The sequence below is a fragment of the Stegastes partitus genome, unplaced genomic scaffold (genome assembly GCF_000690725.1).
Source record: "Stegastes partitus isolate 25-593 unplaced genomic scaffold, Stegastes_partitus-1.0.2 Scaffold562, whole genome shotgun sequence".
NCBI lineage: Eukaryota > Metazoa > Chordata > Actinopteri > Pomacentridae > Stegastes > Stegastes partitus.
This window is the reverse complement of record NW_007578293.1, coordinates 103,200-131,046: the sequence shown is the minus strand read 5'-3', so window position 1 is coordinate 131,046 and position 27,847 is coordinate 103,200. Positions and strand designations below refer to the sequence as shown.

The following is a 27,847-nucleotide window of genomic DNA, read 5'->3' as shown; positions in this document are numbered from 1 at the left end:
AGTTCTGTTAAAAAACTGACACCAGATCAGTTTACATCTAAATGGAGGTCAAACGGTCCTTCCATCGTCTAGAACTGGTTCTGACCCACCACCATCACACATGCTGATATGAGCCTGGAAAGTTTACCCAGAATGCACTTTGTAAAGTTTCCTCTGGTGAATGATCAGAACCAGAACCACATCCAGGGTACCAATGATGGTTTCTATGACTCTGTGTCATAGACATTAAACTGGTACCACTATGAGACATCCCATAATACTGATGCTACCAGCTGGTTGTGGAGGACATGAACAGAACCAGGTCCAGTGTTCAGACTGAGACTCCTGGATGGATGTAGAGCTGATCTGGTGTCAGTTTTTAGCTGAGCTCAGACGTGTTTTCCATCAAAAAGTGGTTAAATTACAAGACAATAGTCTAAAATTACCCGAGAACTGCCCAAAATGTGTCCAAAATTTCTCCTAAATCGTTCAGAAACACCTGAAACCTGCTGAAAATGACTCAAATAGTCCAAAGTTACACAAAATCGTCCTCAACTACTTCGTATTGGTCCAATTTAAAAAAAACAAACAAACTGCGTTAGATGAGCTGAATGATGAGTCGTCTGCAGTTGTTTTAAACCCGTTCGTTATAATCTGAACACGTGAAATACCACCAAGACCCGATTGGACCTTCAGAACATCGTTTCTAGGACCAGATAGAAGCTTTAGTGAAACCGTGGAGGTGTTCTCGGGTAGTTTCTTCCACCTGACGCCTAAATCACGGGTTAATCCTGGACGGGGGTCGACGTGGGGCTTCTCTCCTCATGAGAGAACGTCGACCCGTGAGAGTCGGTCCGACCCGGAGTCACCCCGGCTGCAGGAGAACGAAGGACCACTTACTTCGTACGTGACCCCGCCGTCGGTGCCGGCGTCCCAGGGGATGAGGTCCGTCACCAGCCTCTGGACCCAGCCGCAGTCCTTGGTGCACAGGTCTTCCCCCGACAGCCCCACGTTCCAGTCCGGACTCGGGCCCAGCATGGTGAGGAAGGACATGAGGTGCCGGGTCCGGTCCACCGAGAACTCTGCGGACGGAGCTGCTCGCCTGGCGGAAGACAGAAAACATCCTCAACAACCCGACGACGAGCCGCCTCCAGCATCCAAACCCGAGCAGCTTCCGCCGAAAACATCCGGTTCTGGTGTCGCGACCTCCGACCCGCCGCACAGTCGAAGCCCCGAAGCCCCCAATTAGCAGCAGCTCGTTGTGTTTGCACACGAGGAACCCCGCCAACAACAATCTGGAGTTTCTTCAGCGTCCTAATTATCACGTGTTGAGCTATTTTGGACCGACTCCGCACCACAGAACCGACTCGTGTGCGACACTCGAATGTTCTCATTAGTGAAAAAAAAAAAAAAGAATAGCGGCACAATATATCGCGAATGACAGACGATGCTAGGAGGGGTAATTAAACAGATGTTCGGCGGGAGATACGGCGCATTAGCGCCACCGAGTGCGTCCGCGGCGCTCCGGGCTGCAGTTGTGATAAGTTCCTAATTGCTCTTGAACTAATTCCAGCGGATGCCAGAGCGCCGAGACGAGCCGGTCCGGCTTTGAAGGAGGCGCGCAAAGAAAAGGCAGAAACAATCTCGTGCACCACAACAGCATCTGAATGAGAATTTATAGTTCAGCCAGAGAGTCAGGAACGAAGCGTTTAGCCAACTTCTGCTGCTAATTAGGGATTTGCTGCTGCTCATAACGAAGATCCGGGTCGGACAGGTGAGCGTATCAAACAAACAGGTGGGTTTATTATTTAGTGCAGATTATAAAGTGATCGCTTTGTTTACTTCAAGTGATTAGCTCACAACAATCTTGGCTCCAAGGTAAGATCTGATCAAAGAACTTCTCGACGAGATGCAGCGATTGATTGATTGATTGATTGATTGATTGATTGATTGATTGATTGATTGATTGATTGATTGATTGATTGATTGATTGATTGATCGGCCTGATTTTTGATTTTTTCACTCTATGAAGCGAAGGTTGTGCCGTTTTCTCGACCCACAGGGCAGCATGTGAGGAATTCATCCTGCAGGATGGTGTTCTGCTGAAAACATGATGAATAAATGATGGAACCCATCAGGGGCTCGGTGCAGAATGCAGGACTGGATCCGGTCGGAGAGGAAACGCTGCTGAACCGGAGCGCGTCGGACGATCTGGAAAAGCAATTCAAGGAGCCTGTTCACACAGTTTAATTAAATGCATGATTAAAAAAGATGTGCAGAATAAAGCCTTCTGCCATATTCCCCCTTTTTTGGGGTCACAGTGACCTCACTTTAAATATCATTGAAATCATTTTATTGGTCTCAGGAAATCAAAAGAAGTGGTTCTGAGTCAAGATAATGTCAAATTCTGACAGAACTAATAAAAACATTCAAGCTTTTATTTACTGCTAACAGTCGTTCTCTCCGTCTGAACAAAAAATAACAAAACCTTTTTCTGAAATATGTAAAAATTTCAGAGTCGTAGTAGCACAAGCTAACCAGTGGACTTCAGGTTAAGCTAGTAATATTATGCTATGCTAGCTTGCCGTAGTACTATCTAAGTAACAAACCAGCTGACTACAGTTTAAGCTAGTAACAATATGCTATATTAGTTTGTTGTAGCTCTAGTGGACTAGCTAGCTTTAGGTTAAGCTAGTAACATTATGCTATACTGACTGGCTGTAGCACAAGCTAGCTAACTTACTAACTAACTTGGTTAAGTTAGCACCATTATGCTATATCAGCTTGCTGTAGGACTAGTTAACTAGCTGAATTTAGATTAACCTAGTAGCAATACACGATTATATCTTGCTGTGGCACCAGCTATGTAGCTGACTTTAAGCTAGTAATATTATGCTATATTAGCTTGCTAGGTATAAGCTAACTAGATGACTTCATGGTTGGGTTGTAAAATTCTGCTTTCTTTGCTTGCCGCAGCACTAGCTAGCTAACAAGGTGACTTTAGGTTAAGCTAGTAACATTATGCTACTTTAGCTTGCTGTGGCACGAGTAAACTAGCTGACTTTGATTAAACTGGTAACATTATGATATATTAGCTTGCCACGCCGCGATCTAACAGCTAACTTAAGGTTAAGCTAGTAACATTATGCTATATTAGCTTGCTGTAGCACTAGCTAAGTAATTAAATATGTGACTTTAGGTTAAGCTAGTAACATGATGCTAATTTAGCTTGCTGTGGCACGAGTAAACTTGCTGATATTAGATTAAGCTGGTAACATTATGGTATATTAGCTTGCCATGCTATGATCTAACAGCTAACTTAAGGTTAAGCTAGTAACATTATGCTATATTAACTTGCTTTAGCACAAGCTAAGTAACTAAATATGTGACTTTAGCTTAAGCTAGTAACATTATGCTATATTAGCTTGCTTTAGCACTAGCTGACTACCTTGATGTTGTTCCTGTTGGCTAAACTTTGCTAAACATTTACAATTATTTTTATGCCAGCAATTTAAATAACAGTGCTAATAAAGTTATAACTGTTGTCCTACAGACCTCTTAATTGTTAATTATTTGGTAGTAATAAAACTGTTTGAAAAGAAAAAGGAAATAAATATTACGTTATCTGATATTTATGGTTTAGCAAAAGTGGATTTTTTTTATTTTTATTTTTTTTGCTGATTTAGACAAACCTTTTGGATATTGTGCATAATCTGAACTAAAACTTCTGCATTTAAAACGACACTTCAGTTGAGGGGACTTAATGAAATTGTCTTGATAGTAAATGATAATTAGTTTTTTCAAAGCTAGTTCCTACAACTCAGCATCGTCTACGGGTTGACATCACGTCACCAGAAGTTCCATTAAACCAAAACGGTTGATATAAACGAGTCTTTATTCTGTTGTTGGGCCCAAACATTGTTTTCTAAGCATGTCATAGCGATGACCTGAGGTGACCTGCACCTTTTTTTCATCTGTTTTGCTTCTATTTAGTCTCTAAACTCTAAACCTCGTTTGAAGGAACTAAACGACGGCCACCAGCCGGAGGCCCGTCTGACTGCTGAAACCAGATCCACACAGATATGAAACCAATCGGATTACAGGTCCAGCATCATCAGATTATCGCCACTGGGAGAGTTTCTGTCACAGCAGGGAAATCAATAAAACGTCGTCTTCTTGGTTATTACTGTTGTGACCAAATACAAGCACAAACCTTAACGAACCTTCACAAGAAAACAGAAACACACAAAAACTTCAGACCTTGATCCCGACACCGAAGGGATTCAGCGACGAGTCGTTACGAATCAGTTATCAATATTAGTCAATAATCAATGAAGTGATTACACCAGCTGAGCAAAGTGAAGGTTTGCTGATGGTCCTAATTTAGTCGACAGATATTTTTATTCCATAAATGACTCGTTAATCAGCGTTAATGTCGACTGTTTTCAACGACATGAGCTTTTAATCAGAGCTCATCAACCTCCTCGGAGTCTCTGGTCCCGTTGCTGCTAAACTCCCACAATGCTCTCTGCTGCCACCATGAGCTGTAGTCTGTAGATGCCTCCTCTGGTCTCTAAACAGTGAGAGGCTCCACCTGCTGGAACAACCAGGTACTACAGCTGCTCTATGGTACGTTTACTGACTTGTACGTTCTCCATATTTTCTAGCTTGGGGATCCACCCTCTAACCCTCTCTCACAAACACTCAGCTGTGCTAGCTAGCATTAGAACCTCCTAGCTTAGCATTGTTAGCATGATCGTCTGGTAGCTAGCTAAACTGGACAGTAGGTAGACATCATTTTACAATTTGATGCTGAAGAGTTCATCAACGTTACTACAAGGAGGTGCGCTTGTTTTATGGACCCTTAGAGTCGCTCAGCAAACATACATGTACGTCCGTCTCATTAAACAGTGAGAGGCGCCACCTGGTGGAACAACCAGGTACTACAGCTGGTCTACGATAGCGGAAATGTGTATCATCAAGGCAAATGGTATCAGACCAGGAGCTAAAAACGAGATTACGACATACCCAACAGCAGACATCCACGATGTGAGTTATAAACATCAGCAGCTGAATTCCGACTCGCTAAAAGTCACGTTTAAGATATTTACAGTTTAACTCGGAGAAGTCATGATTGCTGTTCAAGCTATCGTTAATTGTCCTGTTTAGATTCTTCAACTGGGTTTGAACCAGTGAGAATGATGCTAACGAGGTTTGACTCTATTTGGCATAATTACGCGTAGTAGCTGCCGACTGATGTGAAAGCAGCCCGAAGCCAAAGTTCTGGTAAATGTGCGAATCCAAAACAAACAAAGCCCTCCATTCTCTAACCATCCTATCAGCAGCTATTACTCCTGCTGACGCCGTTAGAAGCCGACGTTTAATGAGAAGTCTGGCACGAGATAACTCAGAACAGTCGTAATGACGTTTGCGAGATCTGCAGCTGCTACTTAAATGAGTCCAAACTGAGTTACAGAGATGTCTAAGTGTCGCTGTTACGGATATAACACAGAATAAAACTTCTAAATAGCCTCAATAGTAATTAGTCGAAATTATTGATGCCTCTAATTTTAATTCCAGGGAGTCAAACTGAGCGGTGAAATGTTCCAACAGCTTGCCGTACACTTAATGCTCACACATTTGGATATCCATTTGAGTGTAAAGCTGCCGTTTCCTGATTCATTCGTGTAATTTCCACCCTCATCCCTCACAGTGGGGCCGTCCACAGTCATACTTACAGGTTGAGCGGCTGCCACGCCGGCCACTGAGCCTTGGTTTTAATCACCGTCAGCACATCGTCTCCCTGCAGAGACGGGAAGAGGAAGAGAGACGGCGTTACAGGAAGTCATCTGTCGCTAAATGAGCGACTACACAGGCACACAAAGGAAACACTGACGGAGGAAAGGCCAGAACCGACAAACTGACACGGTGAGGACTCTCATCCAAGGACAGCAGAACTCTTCCACTGTTCAAAGGCTTTAGAGGCCCGACAGTCTGTATCAGGCCCGGCTGGTTCTGTGCTGCTTCATAACGGCCGTCTGTCATTCTAGCGGGAACCCTCGCTCTGCCGAGCGTCGCGGTGGCATTACGGCCACTTTACGCGCCGCACAGCGCATTACCGCCATAATGCGTCGCATCTGATTGTTCAGCCGCACGCCGGAAAACAAATTTAGTGCATCGCAGCGGCTGATTAGGAGAGAATCAGAAAAGCCAAATGTGCCCTTTCTGCTTTAATAAGAGCCTTTATTGTGTTTTCTCCACTTTCGCCATCTTCTTCTTTTTTTTTTGTCTGTCTTTCAAACACACAAATATCCACAAACACACACAACTGCTTCGGTTTGGTCACATCAGGATGATGCTAGAAAAAAAACACAGTTTTAAAAGAGAACAGACGTTGTTCTGCTGATTTAAACAAACCTTTTCAGCTGCAAACGTGATTTTGATGAGTTGGAAGTTGTCGCACATGTAGCACTACCTAGCCAGCTAACTAGCTAACATCAGGTTAAGCTAGTAACATTATGCCATGCTAGGTTTTAGTAACACTAGCAAACTACCCAACTAGCTGACACCATGTTAAGCTACTAACATTGTGCTATATTAGCTTTTGTAGCACTAGCAAACTACCTAACTACCTGATTTTAGGCTAAGCTAGTAAAATTGTCCTCTATTAGCTTGCTGTATCAATATCTAATAAAACAACTAGCTTACTCAAACTAGCAGCAACATGCTATATTGGGTTTCTGTAGCACTAGCTAGCCAGCCAACTAGCTGACTTCAAGTTAGGCTGGTAACATTATTCTACATTAGGTTGTCGTAGCACTAGCTATCTAGTTGATTTTAGGTTAAGTCAGTGTGCTATATTAGCTTGTCGTAGCACTAGCTAACTACCTAACTAGCTGACTTTATGTTAAACTAATAGCATTATGCTATATTTGGTTTCTGTTGCACTAGTTAATTAGCTAAGCAGCTTACTTTAAGTTATGCTAGCAACATTATAATACATTAGCTTGACGTAGCACTAGCTAACTAGTTTATTTTAGGTTAGGCTAATAACGTTGTGCTATATTAACCTGCTGTAGCATTAGCTAACTAGCTGAAAAGCTGATTTCAGGTTAAGCTAGTAACACTGTACTATATTAGTTTGCTGTAGCATTAGCTAATAAACTAACTAGCTGACGTTAGGTTAAGCTAGTAACACTATGCTATATTAGCTTTAAGTAGCACCAGCAAACTACCTAACTAGCTGATTTTAGGCTAAGCTAGTAATATTGTGCTACATTAACTTGGTGTAGCACAAGCTAACAAATCAACTAGCTGATTTTAGGTTAAACTAGTAGCAATATGTATTACCTATATTGGCTTTCTGTGGCACTAGCTAACTAGCTAACTATTTTATTTTGATTTTAATAAACCTTTTCAGTACAAACGTTATTTCGATGGGGCGCTACTTGCATCAACTTAATGCAAACTGTTGTAATATTATGTCCAATCTAAATATTAGTTTTAAATGTGTGGACTCTGTCTGCACCACTTAATTAAACGTTATCTCTAAATTAAACTCCAACTTCTGCATTTAAAACCAAATTCAAGTGAAGATAAGCTCATGTAAATGCCTGTTTTGTATTGAGTGCAGACTCTAATGGACCCATTTGCACCATTTAATTGAATGCATGGTTGCAAGAAAGAAAAAAAAAAGAAGCAATAATTGAGATAAACGTTGTGAAGCATTGTCCGCCTTAATGCATCGTGTCTAATTATTCAGCCCGAAGCTGGAAGTGACGCATTTCTTGTGTGGCAGCAGTGATGAGGAGTGAACTGGAGAAGCCAAATGTGGCCTTCCTGCTTTAATAGGAGCCTTTATTGTGGCTTTTCCATCTTCTTTCAAACACATATCTACAAACACACACGACTTGGGAAATGCCCACCAAAAAACACAAAATAAAAATTCCTGTTTTGTGGTCGACTGAAGGTTCCTCGGTGGCCTTGAAGGCCTCGTCTCTTCCCCGGGGCCATGTGCAGACCAACACCAGTGCATGTGTGAGTCGCTTCGTCGGAGGCTTGTGTGGATCAAAACAAGTTTACGAGTCGGCGTCCGTCTCGTGTTCAGAGCTCAGCAGCGCCTCACGCCTCCACCGGCCTCGCGTACGGACGAAGCCGGAGGGACTCGAACGCAGCGTCAAGAAGAAGACACGAACAAAAGGAGGCGGAGGACAGACGGGCGGCGGCAGAGAGCCACGGACGAGATTTTAAACTTCTCTATGTGAGAGAAGAAAGCCTCAAAGTTCACTTAAAAGAAGTGTTTTGAGAACATAAACAATCATTTGCTTTGGATTTTGTGGCTCGAGGCTGTTTTTTTTCTTCAAACTTCAACTTATGATGTGAAAGAAAGAAAAAGCTCTGATTGAATCTTTAAAAAAAACGATTTGGTTTTACTTGAAGCACGTTGAAGGATGTTTTCCTTCAGCGCCGGGACGATCCGAAGATATGGTTCTGCCATCGGATCCAGAAACACGAGCCGGGTTTCCATTAGAGATGTTGTTGATAATTGATTCATTAAGTTTGTGCATGTCAGTAAATGCATCGTAGACCAGCTGTGGTACCTGGTTGCTCCACCAGGGGGAGACTCGACTGCATTTTCCATCAAAAACTACTCAAATTACATTAAAGTCGTCTAAAATTACAAATAAATTGACACCAAATGTCTCAAAATTTGTCCAAAATGACTCACAAATGGTTCAAAATCGCATGAAAATGATCCAAAAATACTGGAAAATGGTTTCAGTGACTCAAAAACATCCAACAGGTCTTTAAATGCTTCCAGTTTGTCTTCAGACTGTGACTCCTGGATGGATGTAGAACTGATCTGGTTTCTAAACAGAACTCAAATGTGTTTTTTATCCATCAAAAGGACATAAAATTGTCCAAAATTAAACAAAAAAAATGACCAAAATGACCCACAAACTGTCTAAATATATAAGAATTCTCCAAAAATTACTTTAAAAAATGGCCGAAAATGGCTCAAATGTCCAAAACTGTCCCAAAAATATTTCAAAGTGACGTGAAAGTTGTCGAAAATTAGACATTAATGATCCAGATTTACTCAGAACGACTTGAAGTTTGTCAAATCTAAACCTGTCCTGTTGGGAAGTGGTCTGGTTGTTTGGTAAATTTGGTAAATTTGGTAAATTTGAGGCATTTGTTGGTTTGGTGCTGAACAAAAACCAGTGTCAGTGTTTACCAGGAACTCAAATGTGTTTTTTATCCATCAAAAAATGACATCCAGATGACTCATGGATTGTTAAAAATGACACGAAAATGCTGCAAAATGCTGCAAAAATGTCCGATATAACTCCAAAAACTGTTCAAAGTGACGTGAAAGTCGTTCAAAAATTACACAAACATTATTCAAAACTAGTCAAAAAATGCATTTTGAGTAATTTTGGACGTATTTTAGTCGTTTTCCAAGGTGACTTAAAATTTGTCCACATTTGTCGTCGTTTGAGGCTCAGAAATGATGGAAAAACCAACAAAAAGTGTTAAAACGAAACATCTCCGGTATGAAGGCAGAACTTCACACGGCTTCATGAAATAGAAGAAAGTTCTGGTTAAATCCGTTTCATTTGCTCGACTCCACAAACTGACCGTCTGACGAGTTGATCAGCTTCAGACCAGGCGATTAATTTCAATAATCGATCAGTCAAACAGAAGAAGGTCTGGACTTCACTGGAAGCTTCTGCGTGAAGGACACCATCAAACCAGACTTTATCACAGCTGCTTTTCTTGTTTAGGAAGTCGGTAACCAGTGGAAACACGCTGATGGTCGCCGCTACGATGTTCTGGTTCAGTTTAGGCTAAAAGACAAAAACATTTTCACTCCAGAAGAGGAAGCGTGAGGCGGCGAGGAGATGCTAATCTGCCCGTAATGGTCCCGTTTGTTGACGGTAATTACGGTAATGGCGCTAAATGACTGTGATCCACCGACGCTTAAATGCACTTTAGGTTTGACGGCGAGGGTTTGAAGGAGCTGCAGGAGAGACGAGAGCAAAGCGCTGGAGGAAGGAGAGAAGCAACGAGCATCAGAGAGGAGGAGGAAGAAAGACGGCTTTAAAAAGACAAGCAGAAGACGTCCAGATGATCACGTCACTCCGTGTTCCTCCGTCAGTCTGGAGGAGTCCTGATCCAGGAGCTGGTTGGACTTCTTCAGGAGCATCATCACATCTCATCTGAGGCTGAAATCAGCTTCTCACTGAGCTGTTTGCACGATTCACTGTTTCTTTATGGACGTTTCTTGTTTGTTTTTTTGTGTAAAATGTTGGTTTACAGGCCTGCAGGTGGATCAGTGGTTAGCACCGTTAGCATCGTTAGCGCCTCACAGCTAGATGAGGACACCCGGGATCTCTCTGCGTGGAGTCTCCATGTTCTCCCCGTGCAGCGTGGGTTCTCTCCGGGTTCTCCGGCTTCCTCCCACAGTCCAGAAACATGCTGAGGTTAATTGGTGATTGTAAATTGTCCGTAGGTGTGAATGTGAGTGTGCTTGGTTGTCTGTCTCTAAGTGTAGCCCTGTGATAGACTGGTTACCTGTCCAGGTGAACCTGCCTTCACCCTGAGTCAGCTGGGACAGGCTCCGCCCCCATAGTGAGGATTAAGGTGTAGAGATGATGATGGATGATATTTGTTTCATAAACAAATTCATAAATCATTGATTTTCTTTCTTGACATTAAATATTTGTCACGAGATCTTTACGTAAAGTTGGACATAAAAATTCTACATTTTTATGAGATATTTAACTCATAAAATCATCTTTGAACAGCTTTGAGCCTGATCACTGTGATATCACATCATTCAAACATGTTTACAGGTAATTTTGTTGTTTCTGCACGTGTACAATCCACATTGTGTCAAATTAAAGCGATTTTAATCATTTAATCATCGATAGTTGCTGTTGTTCTGTTCACTAGAGGGTTATTTTCTGTTTCTAGTTTTTAGCAGAGAGCTGCTGGAATGTCAAAGTTTTTATTTTTGAACACAGTTTCTCATCTTAAGGTGTTAAAACGTTTTACTGTCCTGACGCAGGAGGCTGATGACATGTGATGGACTTTGCAGATAAATTAAAATCCAGGGAGAGGACAACACCAGAAACCACTCTGTGGGCTGCAAACGTGACAAATCAGTGAGCGACATGAAAGCAGGTGTCCAGGTTTCTCCTCATCAAGCGGCCACATAACATCCTCTCAGCGACTCTAAAGCCCCTCAGCTCAGCGGTTCTCCGTCCTTCTGCAGAAGCCCAGGTCTGACAGAGGAACCACGGAGATCAGTGATTGGTTGGGGAGGCGTCCATCCACCACGTCTGTATCTGCAGCAGACTGGCAGGGAGGTCATAAAACACGTCTCCCGTTGTGGCGGCGGCGCTTCACTGCCTCCTCGTGCGGCAGCAAAGAAACTACAAGACGAGGCAGTGATTGAAACGTACGTATTAAACAATAAAGGCCTGACGTCCGCCTACGGGATCGTCCTGAAGGGCTCCGGCAGCGACACGGCGCCGCTTCAGCTTCATAAAAGTTCAGACTGAGTGGATGAAAACGGTCTGCAGAGTTGGGCTGTTTGTCAGCTTTTGGTTTTCCGTCTGATGATACTTTGCTGTCGTACAATCAAACTGAAATAATCACAGAATGTCCAACAGGAGGCGATGAAATGATCCAACAACAAGACCAACACCCAGAGTGGCCTGAGGACTCCGACTTGCAACCCATCCATCCATCCATCCACCAACAGGAGGCGATGAAATGATCCAACAACAAGACCAACACCCAGAGTGGCCTGAGGACTCCGACTTGCAACCCATCCATCCATCCATCCATCCATCCATCCATCATCTATCTATCTATCTATCTATCTATCCATCCATCCATCCATCCATCCATCCATCCATCCATCCATCCATCATCTATCTATCTATCTATCTATCTATCTATCTATCTATCTATCTATCTATCTATCTATCTATCTATCTATCTATCTATCCATCTATCCCTCCATCTGTCCATCTATCTGTCTATCTATCCATCCATCCATCCATCCATCCATCCATCCATCCATCCATCCATCCATCCATCCATCTATCTATCTACGACGCAGACAGACGATCAGTCTTCTTCATGTTTTCTTCCTGCAGCCACATGTCAGGATCTGTGGAAGCCTTCTCCTCCACTTGGACTTCTTCTTCTTCTCGTCTGTCTTTTTCAGCTCTGGAGACTCTTCTTCTGTGGTTTGTTCGGTCGCTGCTGCTGTCTCCGTGGCCCGGCTGGTCTGGGAGGCGTCCACTTTATCCTCCTCTGTCTGAATGCAGTCACCAGTTTCATCTGAGGTTTCTGGAGACTCTGCAGCCTCGACATCTCCTGAAGCCTCGAGAGACCCCGAAGCCTCTGAAACTTCTGAAGCTTGGTAGCAGATAGCAGCACGATGAAAATTGCCTATGAGTAGGTCAAAGTCTAGCGAAGGGGAATAAATTGTCAAAATGGAGGTCAGACGGGCATGAGGTCGCAATACGGACCGAGGACCCGACCAATGCTGCTTGCAGCTTTAATTCTGATTATAACTGGTACGATCCAGCCTCTAGGGTCAGCTGGGTGCAACAAAACCAGATGGAAGTGGTTCAGGCCACGCAATGCATTGCTCAGTAACATAAACAAGAATTCAACCGAGTCCCATCAGAAGCACGTTTGGTCTACGGCTATGACATTTGGTCGGCATACGGAGCAGGTCAGGACGAACAAAAAGTCTCCAAGCTCTAAAATACAACACGGCTCAAGTGCGCCCCCTACGATATTTCAACCGAGTCCCATCAGGGCTACGTTTGACGTAGAGCTATGAAAATCGGTACACATGTGTAACAACTCGTGCCACACAAAAAAGTCCAACAGCACTTTTCCGTAAACCCAACATGAAATCCGCCATGTTGGAAAAACGGCGAGCATGCCGGCCATTGTCGCTAATTTTTGGCCATTTTTGGCCATTTTCAAAATCTATCTCCTCCTCGGGGGTACGTCGTACACACCTGAAATTTGGTGAGCACAAACTACAGGACGTGATGATTGAAAGGTATTAAAACACTCCACAGAAGTCTGACGGCGTGGAAATGGCGGCCTGTGCAATTTCAGTCAATGGCCATTTTGTCCATTTTCACTGTGTTTCCAGCATTTATCAGAGTCCTGTCAGAAGGTCGTTTCACCTACACTTACACGATTCGCTGGGCATGTGTAGCAGGTCAGGACGCACAAAAAAGTCAATTAGCACCAAGCCCTAAACCCAACAGGAAGTCCGCCATTTTGAAAAAAAGACGACACCCTAAAACGCCATAAAACCGACGTGCTGTGTAACCGGCCTGTATGCGCTCCGATCTACCTGAAACTTTCCACACATGTTCTGAGTCCCAGCCAGAGCGCATTGCCAGCACACCACGCCACGCACGCCGCCTCAGCTCGCCATTAGACAGGAAGTGGTGTCTACCTCGGCCGCTGGTGCTGCGATCTGGCCGGAACTCGACACGCTGGATCAGAATCCCGTCCAGAGCGCATTTCTGCCGAAGCTCGACGTGCACGAAGGCCGACGATCGTACGGCGAGGTCCCGACCATCGCCGCTTGCAGCTTTAATTATATTTCCATCTTTATTCTTGGGAAGGAAATGTAACGAAAAAGAACTTCCCCTCAGCGATAAATAAAGTATTTCTGATTCTGAATAATTAGTTTGTGATTATAAATGAACGGCAATATGGATCGATCAGGATCTAACAGCGGATCACGCTGGGAACGTTTCTGAAGCCGTCACACTTTATGAGGTGCAGGTAAACGTAGAAGCAACGTCTGTCTGAATGACGAGGACACCATCCCTCCAACAGCTCCACATGTCTCAGGTCTGAACAGGTCTGACATGACAGCCACTAGCTTCCTGGTTTGTCACTGAAATCAGCCAAAAACAACATGATTAGAGCAGCGAGAGGGAACCAGAGGAGGATCCATCCATACATCTCATTATTTACTTCTACCTGCTCAACACAAAGCAGGCCGTTGGTCTGAACTCCCACCAGCCGAGCCACGGCAGCGTGTTATTTCATTACCCGTCTCCACTCTGAGGTCCACATGATGTACGAGCACCGGAGTGCGTTTTCCTCCCGACAGCTCGATTGAAACGTACGAAGAGGACGGCGGCGACACAAAGGCAGCCTGCAGCGCTCCTCCTCGAATCCCCTCCACGCTCTCAGCTCTGCCCACTTATCTCCGGGCTCGCTCTGGAATGAAGCTTCGTCTGGAGGGACTCGGCGACGCCAGGCTCCGCATTGTCTTCCCAGACTCGGTCTAATAAAGGAAAATGAGCCCGGGGACTCTGGGAGAAGGTGTCTAATAAAAAATCAACACCGCACTAATGCAATTACAATTGCATAGGGGCCGTGGAGCAGATGGAAGACTGGGGCCGCGGCGCTGCGACTCGGTCGGGTAGGATTCACACGGTTCGGGTCAGAACGCGAGAACACACGCGTGATGAACACGTGTGGAGGCGCCTCGGCCCGTACGCCCCCTCGCCTCGCCTCCAATCACTCGTCAAATATTAGTTTGTGGAGACACCGACGGCTGCTCAGGATCTTGTTTATCAACCACCTGTGACACGGATATGAAGCCGGGAGCCGTGCGGCGGCATCATCTGTCCAATTACGCTCTAATTTACTCGTCCCTCAAGCCGGCTGTGCTGATTGTACTGTACAACACAACAACCCCTACAGCACAACGTAAACCGCTTTCAAATAAACAATATCGGCTTTCCCCCCAGAGGCTCCCGAGCTGCAAATCAATCGTTTAATATGTTTTTTTTATGTAATTCCACGACGGCTACGTAACTCTGAGAAGCTCCGAAATGTGACATGGTAGTTGCACACGTGTTTGTTCCATCGGAGATCATATTCCAGCAGTTTGTGTTGCGTTTAAAGACGGCACATTAAACGCAGCGCCGACGTTGAAAACATCCACGAGCCACATTAGAGCCGAGTCCTTACGACCGTGTTTCCAAACCGTAACGGCGGCGGCGCTGATGCTACCGGCCAATATGAGCATATAAAAGCATGCTGTTTTATTTGATGTCGCCAATTAAAGTCCTGGTGTTAGTGCAGAGGAAGAACAATCCCCCCATGGTTTGGGATTTATTGGTGTTATATCTGCTGCAACAGCAAAAAAAAACCAAAAAAACCCACACCTAGTGTTTTTAAAGCCCGCTTCTCATTAAAGCCGCTGAAAACTTACTGTTTCAAATATCAAGTATTTCTCTATAACATTAAGTATTCATAAGTAAGATCCAGAGGGAAGGAAACGGTTGACCAGGCAAAAACGAAGCTCCGCTGGATGCAGAGAACCCCAGAGAGGGAGGAGAGGTTAACATGGTTCAGGAGGAATAAGCATAAGGTGTGGAAGTCGTACGGTCCAGAACAGGGATCTCCAACACGGTCCTCGTGAGCTACTGTTGAGCTTCTCTCATGAATGGATCATTAACAGACAGCAAGCTGGTGGAGATCCATGAATGTGAGTCAGGTGTGTACGGAAGTACGGAAACATCTAAAAGCTGCAGGACAGTAGCTCACGAGGACCAGCGATGGAGATCCCTGGTCCAGAAGAACATCAGAACAACAGGCTGTGTGAATCTGATGGCAGCAAGCTACCGACTAGGAACGATGTAACCGATTAAAAGTACATGAACTGATTGTAGAGCAGCTGCAGTACCTCGTTGTGCCACCAGGTGGAGCCTGCTACTGTTTGGTGGAGCTACAGGTGCGTCTGCTGCACCTCCCTGCTGGCTAACTGCTAACGGTAGCATCAAGTTGAGAAAGGGTGGCCTCCTTAGCTGTTTGCTAATGGTAAGCTAGGGTATTTAGATGCTAACACAGGCTGTTTAATGAGATGTACGACTGCAGGTTGTTTGTGTTGAACACTGTAGCGCCATCAGGAGGCGGACTACGAGCAGCTCATGGTAGAGACCACTGTAGCCGGTAAAGGAGCACCACGACGAAGACCTAAGTGACCATTAATAAGGTCTGAAGTCACTTTTCTGTGACGAGGTGCTCTAGGTCTGCCTGAAGCTGAGGGGTCGATGTAACCGACCTGCTGTTGTGGCAGATGTCTTGTTTTTTAGCTACGAAGGGCAACAAGACAAAGACCAGCGTGGCAGTTAATGACTGAATGGGCACAAACATGTAAGAGGAGCTGGAGTCGACTGGGACGGAGCTCTCAAGGGAAATGTCGTGCGTTTTTAATAGTGGGCGGGACTTTAACACGTTAATTAACACGTCAAAGTCCCGCCCCTAATATACTTTAAAGTGTTAATTACGATTAATTAATTACAACAAATTTTTTTTTTTAAATGAACGCATTTAATCGCAGTTTGCATCCAGACAACACGGAGCGTTTGTCAGCTCCTGATTTCATGGTCCACCGATCACATGATGCACCAGATGCGTCAGCGCTACGCTAACAACAACAAACATGGAGGAACCCGATGAGAGTGCATCGCTTGGACCGATGGAGGCAAGTTTCATTTTAAAAAGCTCGAACAGGAGCGAGGGTTTTGTGCAACTTGTGCAAAACAGACTGTGCATCCCACCGAAGCACATGGAGCTGACGGTACCACCTGGAGGCAAAGCAGTGAGCACAGAAACCGCCGGAGCTGTTAGCGCTAGCGGTCCTGGTCCGAGTACGAGCAAGCGGTGTCGGCAGCCCACACTGGACCCAACAGCTGGATTCAGAACCAAAATTAGTCAGTCGACATCTGACAAACTCACAAATTCGCCTGCAGAATGGATCGCTCTGGACTGCAGAAGATAAAGGTTTAGAACACGTGCTACAGATAGCGACGAATTTATTTAACCTGTTATTTTTATTGTAATTAATTAATCATTATTAACGCGTTAAAGTCCCACCCCTAGTTTTTAATGATAATTGCTACTTAGGCATGTTGACTCATACCTACTGCAGCGGTTCCTTTTGACGATCGATCAGTTAGTGATCAATAACGCTGCCAGCTATCGGTTAAGAAAATCGCTTAATATTTCCGGGTTCCAATCCATCGTTTTACATCTTTGTTCTTTTGTGTCGTCTTTGTGACATTTTGTCTGACGTCTGGTGGTTCACACGCTTATTATTATTATTATTATTGTTATTATTGTTATTATTATTATTGTTATTATTATTGTTATTGTTATTATTATTGTTGTTGTTATTGTTATTGTTATTATTATTGTTGTTATTGTTATTATTATTATTATTATTATTGTTATTGTTATTTTTATTATTATTGTTATTATTATTATTTAGCTAAAAAAAGATCAGATTTTAAAGTTGTTGGCTGCGTTTTGTAAAAACACAACACCACCGTTTGGCTGTATTTACCTCAGTGTGAACTTTTCAATCCTGACAGTCATCAGTTAAACTAAACGATCCACAAACTCAGCGACTGATCAAAGCGTATTGATTAATGCAGCCGCAGCGAAGCTCCAAGTAACTCGACCTTTGTGCCCACTTTATGGGTTTTTTTGCCTTAAATGTGAGAAAATCACCTGGAAAAGGCAAATATTTGCAAAAGGTCTGCGCTTTTCCTTGATTAAACAACCTCCAGCCACGGTTAGGTTTTAATTAAAGTGTTAATCCATGTCAGGAATGAGTCCTGCCTTCTGGTGAACAGCCGCTTGGACAACATGCTGCTTCTACACACAGTGGATATAAAGAGTCTACACACCGCTGGTCAAATGCCAGGTTTTTGTCATGTAAAAAAATTACATCAAGATAAATAATTTCACAGCAATTTCCACCTTCAACGTGACCTATAACCTGAAAAACAACTGAGATCATGTGGTTGCAAAACTGGGGATGTGGCTGTGCTCAGATTTAACCAATTACATTCAAACTCATGTTAACTGGAGTCAGCACACACCTGTCACCAAACAAAGTGCCTCTGATCAACACCAAATAAAGTCCAGCTGCTCTAGGAGGCTTTTCCTGGTGTAGCCACATCTTCCAGCACGAGCCATGGTCCACGGAGAGCTTCCAGAGCATCAGAGGGATCTCATGATTCAAAGATCTCAGTCAGGTGAAGGGTACAAAAGAATTTCCAAGGAATTAAGTATACCATGGAACACAGTGAAGAAAAATATGGCGCAACAGTGACATTACCAAGAACAGGACGTCCTTCCAGAATTGATGGTAAGACGAGAAGAAAACTGGTCAGGGAGGCCGACGGCAACGCTGAAGGAGCTGCAGGAAGTTCTGGCAAAGTTCTGGCTGTGGAGTTCATGTGACAACAATCTGCCGTCTTCTTCATTTGTCTGAGCTATGGGGTGGGGCAAGAAAAGCATCCAAGCCCGGCTTAATTTTGCAGAAAGACATCTGAAATCTCCCAAACGCATGTTGGAAAACGTGTTACGGTCTGATGAAGCCAAGGTTGGACATAATTCCAAAAGTTAAAACAACACTGCTCATCACCAAAACAACACCGTGAAGCATGGTGGTGGCAGCATCGTGCTTTGGGGCTGTTTTTCTTCAGCTGGAACTGGGGCCTTAGTCAGGCTGGAGGGAATTCCAAATACCAGTCGGTGTTGGCACAAAACCTTCGGCCTTCTGCTAGAAAGCTGAAGATGAAGAGGAACTTCATCTTTCAGCACGACGACGACCCAAAGCACACGTCTAAATCAACCAAAGAAGGGCTTCACCGGAACAAGACTGAGGCTTTGGAATGGCCCAGCCAGAGTCCAGACCCGGATCCCATCCAACATCTGTGGGGGGATCTGAAGTCGGTCGGGGCACAGGAGATGCCCTCGCAATCTGTCAGATTTGGAGCGGTTCTGCAAAGACGAGTGGGCAAACACTGCCACATCGAGATGTGCCACGCTGGTAGGCTCCCACCCAAAAAGACTGAGAGCTGTAATAACAGGTGCTGCAACACGGTGTTAGTTTAAGGGTGTGCATGTTTATGCCGAAATGAGTTTCCTCCACAGGGTGGCCGGGCGCTCCCTTAGAGACAAGGTGAGGAGCTCGGAGTAGAGCCGCTGCTCCTCCACGTCGACAGGAGCCAGCTGAGGTGATGCCTCCTGGACGCCTCCCTGGGGAAGTGTTCTGGGCGAGTCCCACCAGGAGGAGGCCTCGAGGAAGACCCAGGACATGCTGGAGAGACTATGTCTCTCGACTGGCCTGGAAACGCCTGGGGGTCCCCCCAGAAGAGCTGGAGGAGGTGTGTGCGGATCAGGAAGTCTGGGTGGCTTTGCTCAGGCTGCTGCCTCCATGACCCGACTAGTGGGAGAAGATGGATGGATGGATGGATGGATGGATGGATGACTGGATGGATGGATGGATGGATGGATGGATGGATAGAGGTTCTTTAAAGTTTTTTATTTTATACTTTTCCCCTTTAAAGGTTTCAGTTTGTTTTTCAGGTTATAGGTCACGTTAAAGGTGGAAAAAGTTGTAAAATCATTTGTCTTGCTGTCATTTTTTTACATGACAAAAACCTGGCATTAGAACAGAGGTGTGTAGACTCTTTATATCCACTGTGGTGGTTCTGCTCTTTGTTCTGGTGCAGCTCAGAGTTTGATGACGGCACAGCGCTGCTCTCCAGCTGTGTGTGTGTGTGTGTGTGTGTGTGTGTGTGTGTGTGTGTGTGTGTGTTTGTTGGGTGTAACCGGAGGGCCCGGTGATCCATCACCGCCGCGTCAGCGCTAATGTGTGACACCTTCACCTGAGGAAACGGTGTCACATTAGTCAGCGCCCGTCATTGTCGGGCTTCATCTCGGCACAGCTCTCCGCAAACACACACAAGAAAACAAACTTTCCTCCCGTTTTCTCAAAACACAAAAAACTACACGGAGACGAGCTGAGACGCTTCAAACGATCGCCTCAGAACTGTTTCATCAGAAATCAGTCGGTGTTTTCACATCAGAGCCAGAACAGAACAAAAATACCACCAAGCGTTCACTCCACCGCCATCCAAAGGCAGAAAACACTCCAGACATGTAGCTCCAGAACATAACAGCTCATGAGGCAGCACGCTGCATTTCTCCTCTAAAAACTAACAACCCAGTGACACGGATGAGGTAGAAGTAGATAGAAGTGCTGCTGAAACTCCCTTTCTGGTCGTCAACACACTTTGTCCAGAGTTTGTGGCGCGTTGAGTTTAAATGGAAACTCAGCACATACATGGATAAAGTGTCTAATCGTGCAGTTGCATGACATCTGCTGGAACAACACAGACCCTGTAGCCTCCTGGATGTTTGTCGCCACACAACCGTCGCACTACGATAAACTACAGGAGAAACACAGCCAAACCCCGACAGCACTGTTCTGTTCTTCTAGAGCTCGATCTAAACCTTTTGTTGGAGCCAAAAACACGACTGACCGTCGCTGGCCGGCTGTTGTAAAACCTGACGGTGTGAACTTAGAAAAAAACGATGACGCAAACAAGAAACAAAAGAAAAATCAGACACGACAAAAAAAAAAAGAGCAAAAAAACAGACAGACAGGAGACAAAACTCACCAACGAGACACAAACGAAAGACGTAAAGCGACACAAAGGAAACACAAAAGGATGAAAATGGGCCACAAAATGAGCCACAGAGGCTCCACAGAGCGCTGTGAAGCTTCATGACCTCCGACGCTTCATACAAGGTGGGTCAGAAAAGTTCCAGGACTGGTGTCACAAAGATAGATTTCAAACCCAAACTACCAGTTTCTCCTTCACAGTAATGGAGGCCAACCCAGTCCCGGCCTTCTCTGCCACGCCGCCATCCAGTCCTGGAAGGATTCTCACACATTTAAGTTCATCAGGAATACTGGGACTGTTGTTTTATTTTTAACCGACACTTGATTAAAATTAATTATTTGATGTCTAATAATGAAATGAATGAAATGAAAAATACTTTATTTATCCCAGAAGGGAAATTCAATAATAATTAATTAATACTATTAATAATTGCAATAATTAGATTTGTTTAATTAAATTATAAATGAGGAGGTTTGGTGGATCATGTTCAACGCTTTCTGACAAAATTACACAACAAAATGTGCTTGGATCACCATTAGTCATTGCTTTTTTATTTCAAATTACAAAATGTTTGATTTAAAACTCTGTTATACTATAAAACGTATAGATTTACTTAAAAAGGAAGTGTAAAAGTCCATAAATCAAGCTTTAAATTCACTGTTTTGGAGTTAGTTTTTTAAATTTCGGCACCAAGATTTCATTTTTTTCCTGCAAATATTCCTCGTTTCTAATCGTCGCTATCAAAGGCCACTCGGCTCCTCGTCACGACGCTCAAGCGTTGGAGGGAGGATGTGTTTTGCACACAGACTAAATGAGATCTGCAAATTGCATCAACAAGCTGAAAATCGTTTACGTTTTTTTGGGGGGTTCAAGGCCGCTGAGCGTTTGTCTCTCAGAGCGATTCATAAAAACTCGTATCAGCGGCCGAACGACGAGCCGCACGAGCAGCAAAATGTGTGTTTGTGTGAGAGAAACGTGAAACGTGAGCAGCAGCAGCAGCAGCAGCATCACACCCACGGATCATCTGGTTGTAAAGCGCTTAAACACGTCTCGCTGGTGGAAGCTGGCTGATGTGTTTACGTGTTTACCAGCCATTTAACTTTGAGCTGGTTTGGGGGAAAATGGATGACTCCAGTGAAAGAGCACAGAAGTCGTTTTCATCAGCAGCGTAAGAGAGAGACGGGAAAAAAAAACTATAAAAACATGTTGTGACAGATGAGAAAACACACTTTCAAGCTGAGATAAGAAATTAGATGTTGTCGTTACAATGAGAATGAATGTGGCGGCATGAAAGCGCCTTTGAAGCCGAGGTCTCGCTGCAGACGAGCTTCCGCGGAGAGACTTTTCCGAATTTGCATTTGAAGTGGATCTGGGAACGGAGACGACGTTTTAAAAGACCGCAGCCGCTCATCCAGGACGAAGGCTTTCGGTCTGAAACATCATCATCGTCAGCAGCAGCAGAGACGACGCTTCTCGTCCTCGCCGTCCATTTCTTTGTCCTTTTTCCGGCTGAGCCCTCATTTCCCTCCATACTGCTGCAATCACTCAGGTCAAGTAAACCTGAACTGATTTGCGCCGTAATTCAGGCGTTCTGGGGAAAGAAAGGTTCTGACATTTTTACAAGGTTATGACTGCAGCCTTTTCCAAAGCGGGCTGCAGATAATTGATCAAAAGTGCCGACTTGAACCTTCCTTTAGCTGTAATTTGGGAACAAGGCAAAGGCTCAGCTCAGAACTACTCCTTTGCTTCTGGCAGACGAGGTGATGATTTTCAAATTGCCTTTGGCGGTTTCATTTTGTGTTGCATTTCAGCCGACAGACTGACCTAAAAAAACCCTCACCGGAGACACGGGTCTGACGGATTCATGTTAAGATTCTGAGGAGGAACATCTCACTCAGCCTTCTCTGAGAGTTTTAGTATTTAACTCTTGTTCTAGTTCACCTCCGCACGGCTGTGATTGATGCCATGACTGTTGAGTGTAATTGGCTGCAGGAGCTGCAGCGTTCCCAGATAGCAGCGCTAACCTCATGTAGCCCGATTAGCTCAAGACATCTGAAGGAAACAATGATGCAAATTATGACCATTAATAACATGTCTGTGCATTTGGGATAATCTGCTCCTTCCTGTGTAGTGACGTGTCACAGATCAGCTGTAGTACCTGGTTGATCCACCAGGTGGAGCCTCTCACTGTTTAACACTGTAGCGACCAGAGGAGACCAGACTACAGTTCATGTTGGCAGCAGAGAGCATTGTGGGAATTTAGCAGCAACAAGTTGCTGTCCGATTTAGCTAGCTACCTGACGCTCATGCTAAGAGTCGTCCTAATATCCATGTTGACGTCAGTCTTCCCATGCGGGCGACTCAGGCAGGCTGAATGAAGGCTACTTTACGCAGCTGCTGCCTCTCTGTTGGACTCTGGTACTGCACACGACTTCCGAGAGGTTTTTTATTGCCCCCTCCAGAGTGAAATTCAGATTCGGGGCTTTGTGGAAAACATCCGGGACTTGAGCCCTAATAGCCAGCCACTAAACCCTCCGCTGTAGGACACCATGAAGGAGTTGTCTGTGAGGCTTGAGGACATCCTGTCTGTATATTTTGCCACAGCGCCATCTCACAGTGTCCGTTTGTGGAGAATAATGCTGCTAACGAGTGGTGTCACATACGTAGAGCTGCTACCTGAGACCCGTAAACACTCTGAAATTAGCGGATGTTGGGTTTACGGATGTGGCGGACGAAGGGCGGCGCTGACGAACGCTAGCAGGTCACTGAGCTGCATCGTCCAAACTCAACATTAGTCAGAGCAAAAGCACCCTCGGATAAACGGTCCGCTGTGGACGCTAATGATAACGACAAGCTGTATGTGAAGATAATCAGAGCTGCAGATTTCCTCCGAGGCTACCTCCAGCCAGACGATCAAACCTGTGTGAGATATCTAATCAGGGCCTGATTCACGGCCGAGGACGGCAGCTTGCTCATCAGTGTCAGGACAAGGCAAGATGATGAGGGAAGCGTTTCACAGAACGGAAAATAAAGAGTCTGAACCCAGAAACCTGCCGGCGTCTGTGGAAGACGTGATCTCTATTAAAGATAAACCCAAAGTCACACCATTGATCAAGACGAGAAACATATTCAACTGTTCCTCAACTTATCAAAACAACCAAAAACCTGCTTTGGATCACGAAATTACATCAAAGTGTTTTCTACACGTCTCATTCAGACAAAACGGGAAAATAAACTGTTTTCCTGTGTTTCCTCAGAGAGACTGAGAGGAAAATAAAACCTCCTGGATCCATAAATAAATGCTGCATGGATCAGAACCAGAGAACAGAGGAGCCAGTTGGTGGAGATACATCCAGCTGATGGTGGAACATCTTTCTACTGATGATGGCGGAACATCAAAGATAGAACTGAAGGTTTTCACTGTACAACTGTAGTAAATTAGTGAGATTTTTGCGGTTTCATACGTCACAAACCTAAAGAACCAGAATTATTCTTCTTCAGAACCGGTTTAAAAGTCTACGGTCGTATTAAAACCACAACTTAAGTAGTTTGACAGAGTTTGCGTTGAGTTGTCGGCGAGCTGGTGGGTCGTTTTCATTGATAAACCGACAGCGAGGAAGTATCTTTGAGGGGTTTATTTGACTGACCTTCCAGAAGAAAGATGCTGCCCAGTGAGAAAATCTGAGTTTACAAAGCCGGAGAAAGAAAAAGAGCAGCCGAGAAAAAACCAAAAAAGCCCGAGTGTGGCGGGAGGAGGAGGAAGGTCAGCGGGGAGTCCGAGGAGCCGAGTTCCTGCAGAGAGAAAAGGCAGAAGAGGGAGGTCGGCCGGGCCGGGAAAGTCCAGTAATTGCTTTGACCTTGAGCCGAGCCGAGGTGCAGCTCGGTGAAAGCCGGTGATGAATTCCACGCCCTCGGTCCTGTCGCGGGAACAAAGCCGCCGCTCGCAGGGGTTTTTGTTTATGACCGCTTGGAAAATAAAAAAGAAAAAACGTGCAAAAAGAGAGTCGGGCAGCCTTCACGGGGGGAAACCGGTAAATGGAAAAGGAGTCCTGGAGGCCCGACGCCGACCCGACCGGCGCAGCGGCAGCAAGATGGATTCTGATTGTGCGACCTGTCAGACGGACGTTTATGAGCGCTGATGGACTGGAGAGGCGGCGCTGCTTCCCTCCCAGCTCGCCGGCTCGCCGCCAGAACACATCAGCGGGTCTTTTCCTGCTCATTAAGCTTTCATAAGTCCAACAGCAGCTACAGGGAAACATGTCACGATCTGGAACGCAAAGTCCAACCCCACGCATGAAGAATGGACTCTCACGGGCCTCGCTGTTGATTTTTTCTTATTTAGTTTTTTTCACGCTGTTCTGAGCGTCACACATCCTCAGAGGCGTGAGGTTCGGTACTTTAGGTTCGACTGAAGTTAAAATTCATCTGGTTGGTTGCATGTTTGTACACAGACTGCAAGTTAAACCACAACGAAGAGCCTTTGTGGATTTAATTCAGGAATGTTGACACTCAGATGTCTTCGTTGTGTTACTGTCTGCAGAAACATTTTGGATTTCTAAGTGTTTTTTAGGCAGGTTTTTTTATAACCACGTTTCTGCAGCTTATCTCAGCATCCATCAGGACCACCGGTAGGACTGCTGCACGCTCACGGGGCTTTTTGTAGATGTGCTCCTGATGCAGGTTCTAAAACTTTGATGCACTTTACAACCAGAAGTTCACATCTACTGCATAAAAAAGACATCAAGCCTTTTGTTTTCTTTCATTCTCACTGTCTGACATTAAATCAAACTTTTCCTGATTCAGCTCAGTCAGGATCACCAACATTATTTCTGTTTGCTAAAGAACAATGAGAGAGAGAGAACGTTTTAGGACTTTCTTCATAGGAGTTTCTAGGTGGTGGTTGAGGAATGGTTTTGGTGGAACGTTCGCTGGCAGGGAGGCGAGGATGATTAAACCAACAGCAACCAAGCAGGGCCACCTTACTGCTGCTCGGAGGTTGGTGCTTTATAAAAAGACGTGAGTCCAACTAGTTCGAGTGGCGTTTAAGTGGGCGTCTCCCAAACGTAACAGACTTCATTGATCGCTGGTAGCGCTTAAACTCATCAGTTTGTCTGGAAAAGGGGAAACTAAGGAAACAGCTGTATGAAGAACAGGACGCTTAAAGTCCCAGTTTATGGTAACATGAACTGTGTTTAAATCAGCAAAAGAAAAAAAAGTTTTTCACACATATTTTCTGCTATGACATCATTTTTCTTTCAAATAACAGAAAATATGTGTGAAAAACTTTTCAAAAAAGGAAAAATCTATAACAGTTTTTTGACTCCTACATAACTTATGACATCATTTTTCTTTCAAATAAGTTATGTAGGAGTCAAAAAACTGTTATAGATTTTTTCTGTTTTGTTAAAATTGAAATAATGACAGAAAAAAAGTATAAACTTAATAAAGAGCTGACAAAAAAAGGGCTAAACTATAAATAAAAAGAGGAAACTCTGTGTTGTTCCAGCAGACTGTTGAGTCCCAGCTCATGTGTTCAATAAATCAAACTGACTAATGGGCAGATTGCAGGAAGTAACGCGTCACGTTTTACAGCCTCGTCACAGATAATATCTCAGAAAATTTCCAGGAAAAAAAGTCTTAAGCTTCATGTTAACTGTGAGAGAAAAAAACAAAACAAACAAAATCAGGCCAAGGCTGTGAACAACATCCACATCAAAGTCTGTATCTGCAGTAACAGCTCGACTGTAAATCATATCATTTATACGGTATTTACATCAGCAGAAACATTTTCACAAATAACTGCCGTTGTTTGAAAGAAAAAGTAATAAATTATGTGGGAATTGAAAAAAGGCAGTTTGTTTTAAACAGAACTTAACCAACTGTTCTTGTCGCTCTGGGCCTCCTCAAAGTTTGATTTTATTTGTTATGTAAAGTGATGACTCACATTTTGAAGCCTCTTTACGGAAAATATCGAATAAAATTCCCAGAAAAAAGCATGAAGTTACATGTTAACTGTAAAGAAACAACAAAAAAAACCATCCACTTCAAAAATCTGTATTTATATGAGCAACTTGGCCATAAAATCATTTAAACTGTATTTACATCAGTCATTTTTACTAAATTTGCCCTCCTTGAAAGAAAATTAAATAAACTATAAACGGTAATTCATTTCATAAACTGTCATTTTACTGTTTTGGCAAATTTGAAATAATATCCAGTAAAATCACAGAAAAAAAAACAAAAGTTTGGCATCGACTGTAATAAAAGACAAAGAAAAAAGGTCTAAACCGTTAATAAAAAGGGGAAACTATGTTTTCTACCAGCCGACTGTTGGAGTCGCAGCTCATGACGATGTGCTCGTTACATCAGACTTTAACTTTTCTTTTGGCTTCACGTCGTCACAGGTTTCATGTTGGTGTTAATCTGGAATCTAAACAGCGACTCTCAGATAAAAGCGCTTCTCTCTGAAATGAGCAGCAGATCTGAAACAAACGGGATTATTTATGCGTCCTCCAGGTTGTTTCCACCTGCGCATCAACACAGAACGACTCCAGCTTCCACCGGAGTCCTCTCGGCCCGCTCCGCCGCTCGCCTCCGTCGGGAGCCCTCCTTCATTATCTTGTCACGGGGCCAGATCGCTGTGTCCAACACAACCGATTACGCCGGCCGCTGATTGGCGCAAAATGTAAGTGGCTGCAGCGTCGCTAATGAAGAGGGATGTGAACCGGTGTCGAGCTGCCGTCACGCGCTGAACGCCAAACCCACGGGTCGAGACGGAGGCCTGATTACGGCTCATCATCCAATATCCGGCTGATAAATGTTGAACAACGGACGAGCGACGAGAACGTCACGGAGGACGCAGTGGAGGGGGGAAGGGGGGTAACAGGGCAAGAAGGGCAACAAGAAATGTGTTGGAGAGGAAAGACCTCTGGATTCTGTATGTTCTGAACCTGAAGCAGGTGCAGTCCAACAAACGCCCCCCTGAGGACATATCTGTGGTTGACCCAGTGTTCACCCCCTTGGACGGATTCCCCTTTTATTGCTCTTTAACGCTGAACTACGTCCATCATAGTTTGGCTTTTTGGACAAGAATTTACAAAAAAATCTATTTTATGTCAAAGTGAAAACAGATTTCTACAAAGTAATGACAATTAATGGGCTGCAGGGTGGCGCAGTGGTCAGCACTGTTGCCTCACAGCTAGAAGGTCGCCAGTTGGCGTCCCGGTGAGGACACCCGGGATCTTCCTGCGTGGAGTCTCCATGTTCTCCCCGTGCAGCGTGGGTTCTCTCCGGGTTCTCCGGCT

At 44.5% G+C, this 27,847-nt stretch overlaps 1 protein-coding gene across 1 annotated transcript in view; it reads right to left on the bottom strand.

Annotated features, from left to right (window-relative positions):
• LOC103362205 (spondin-1) overlaps positions 1 to 27,847 on the bottom strand; it is a 137,437-nt gene that overhangs the window by 38,850 nt on the left and 70,740 nt on the right. The window contains exons 7-8 of the mRNA XM_008288496.1: positions 5,718 to 5,782; positions 880 to 1,081 (exon numbers count right to left, since the gene is read on the bottom strand). Coding sequence (XP_008286718.1) covers positions 880 to 1,081; positions 5,718 to 5,782 — 267 coding nt within the window. The remainder of the gene's footprint in view (positions 1 to 879; positions 1,082 to 5,717; positions 5,783 to 27,847) is intronic.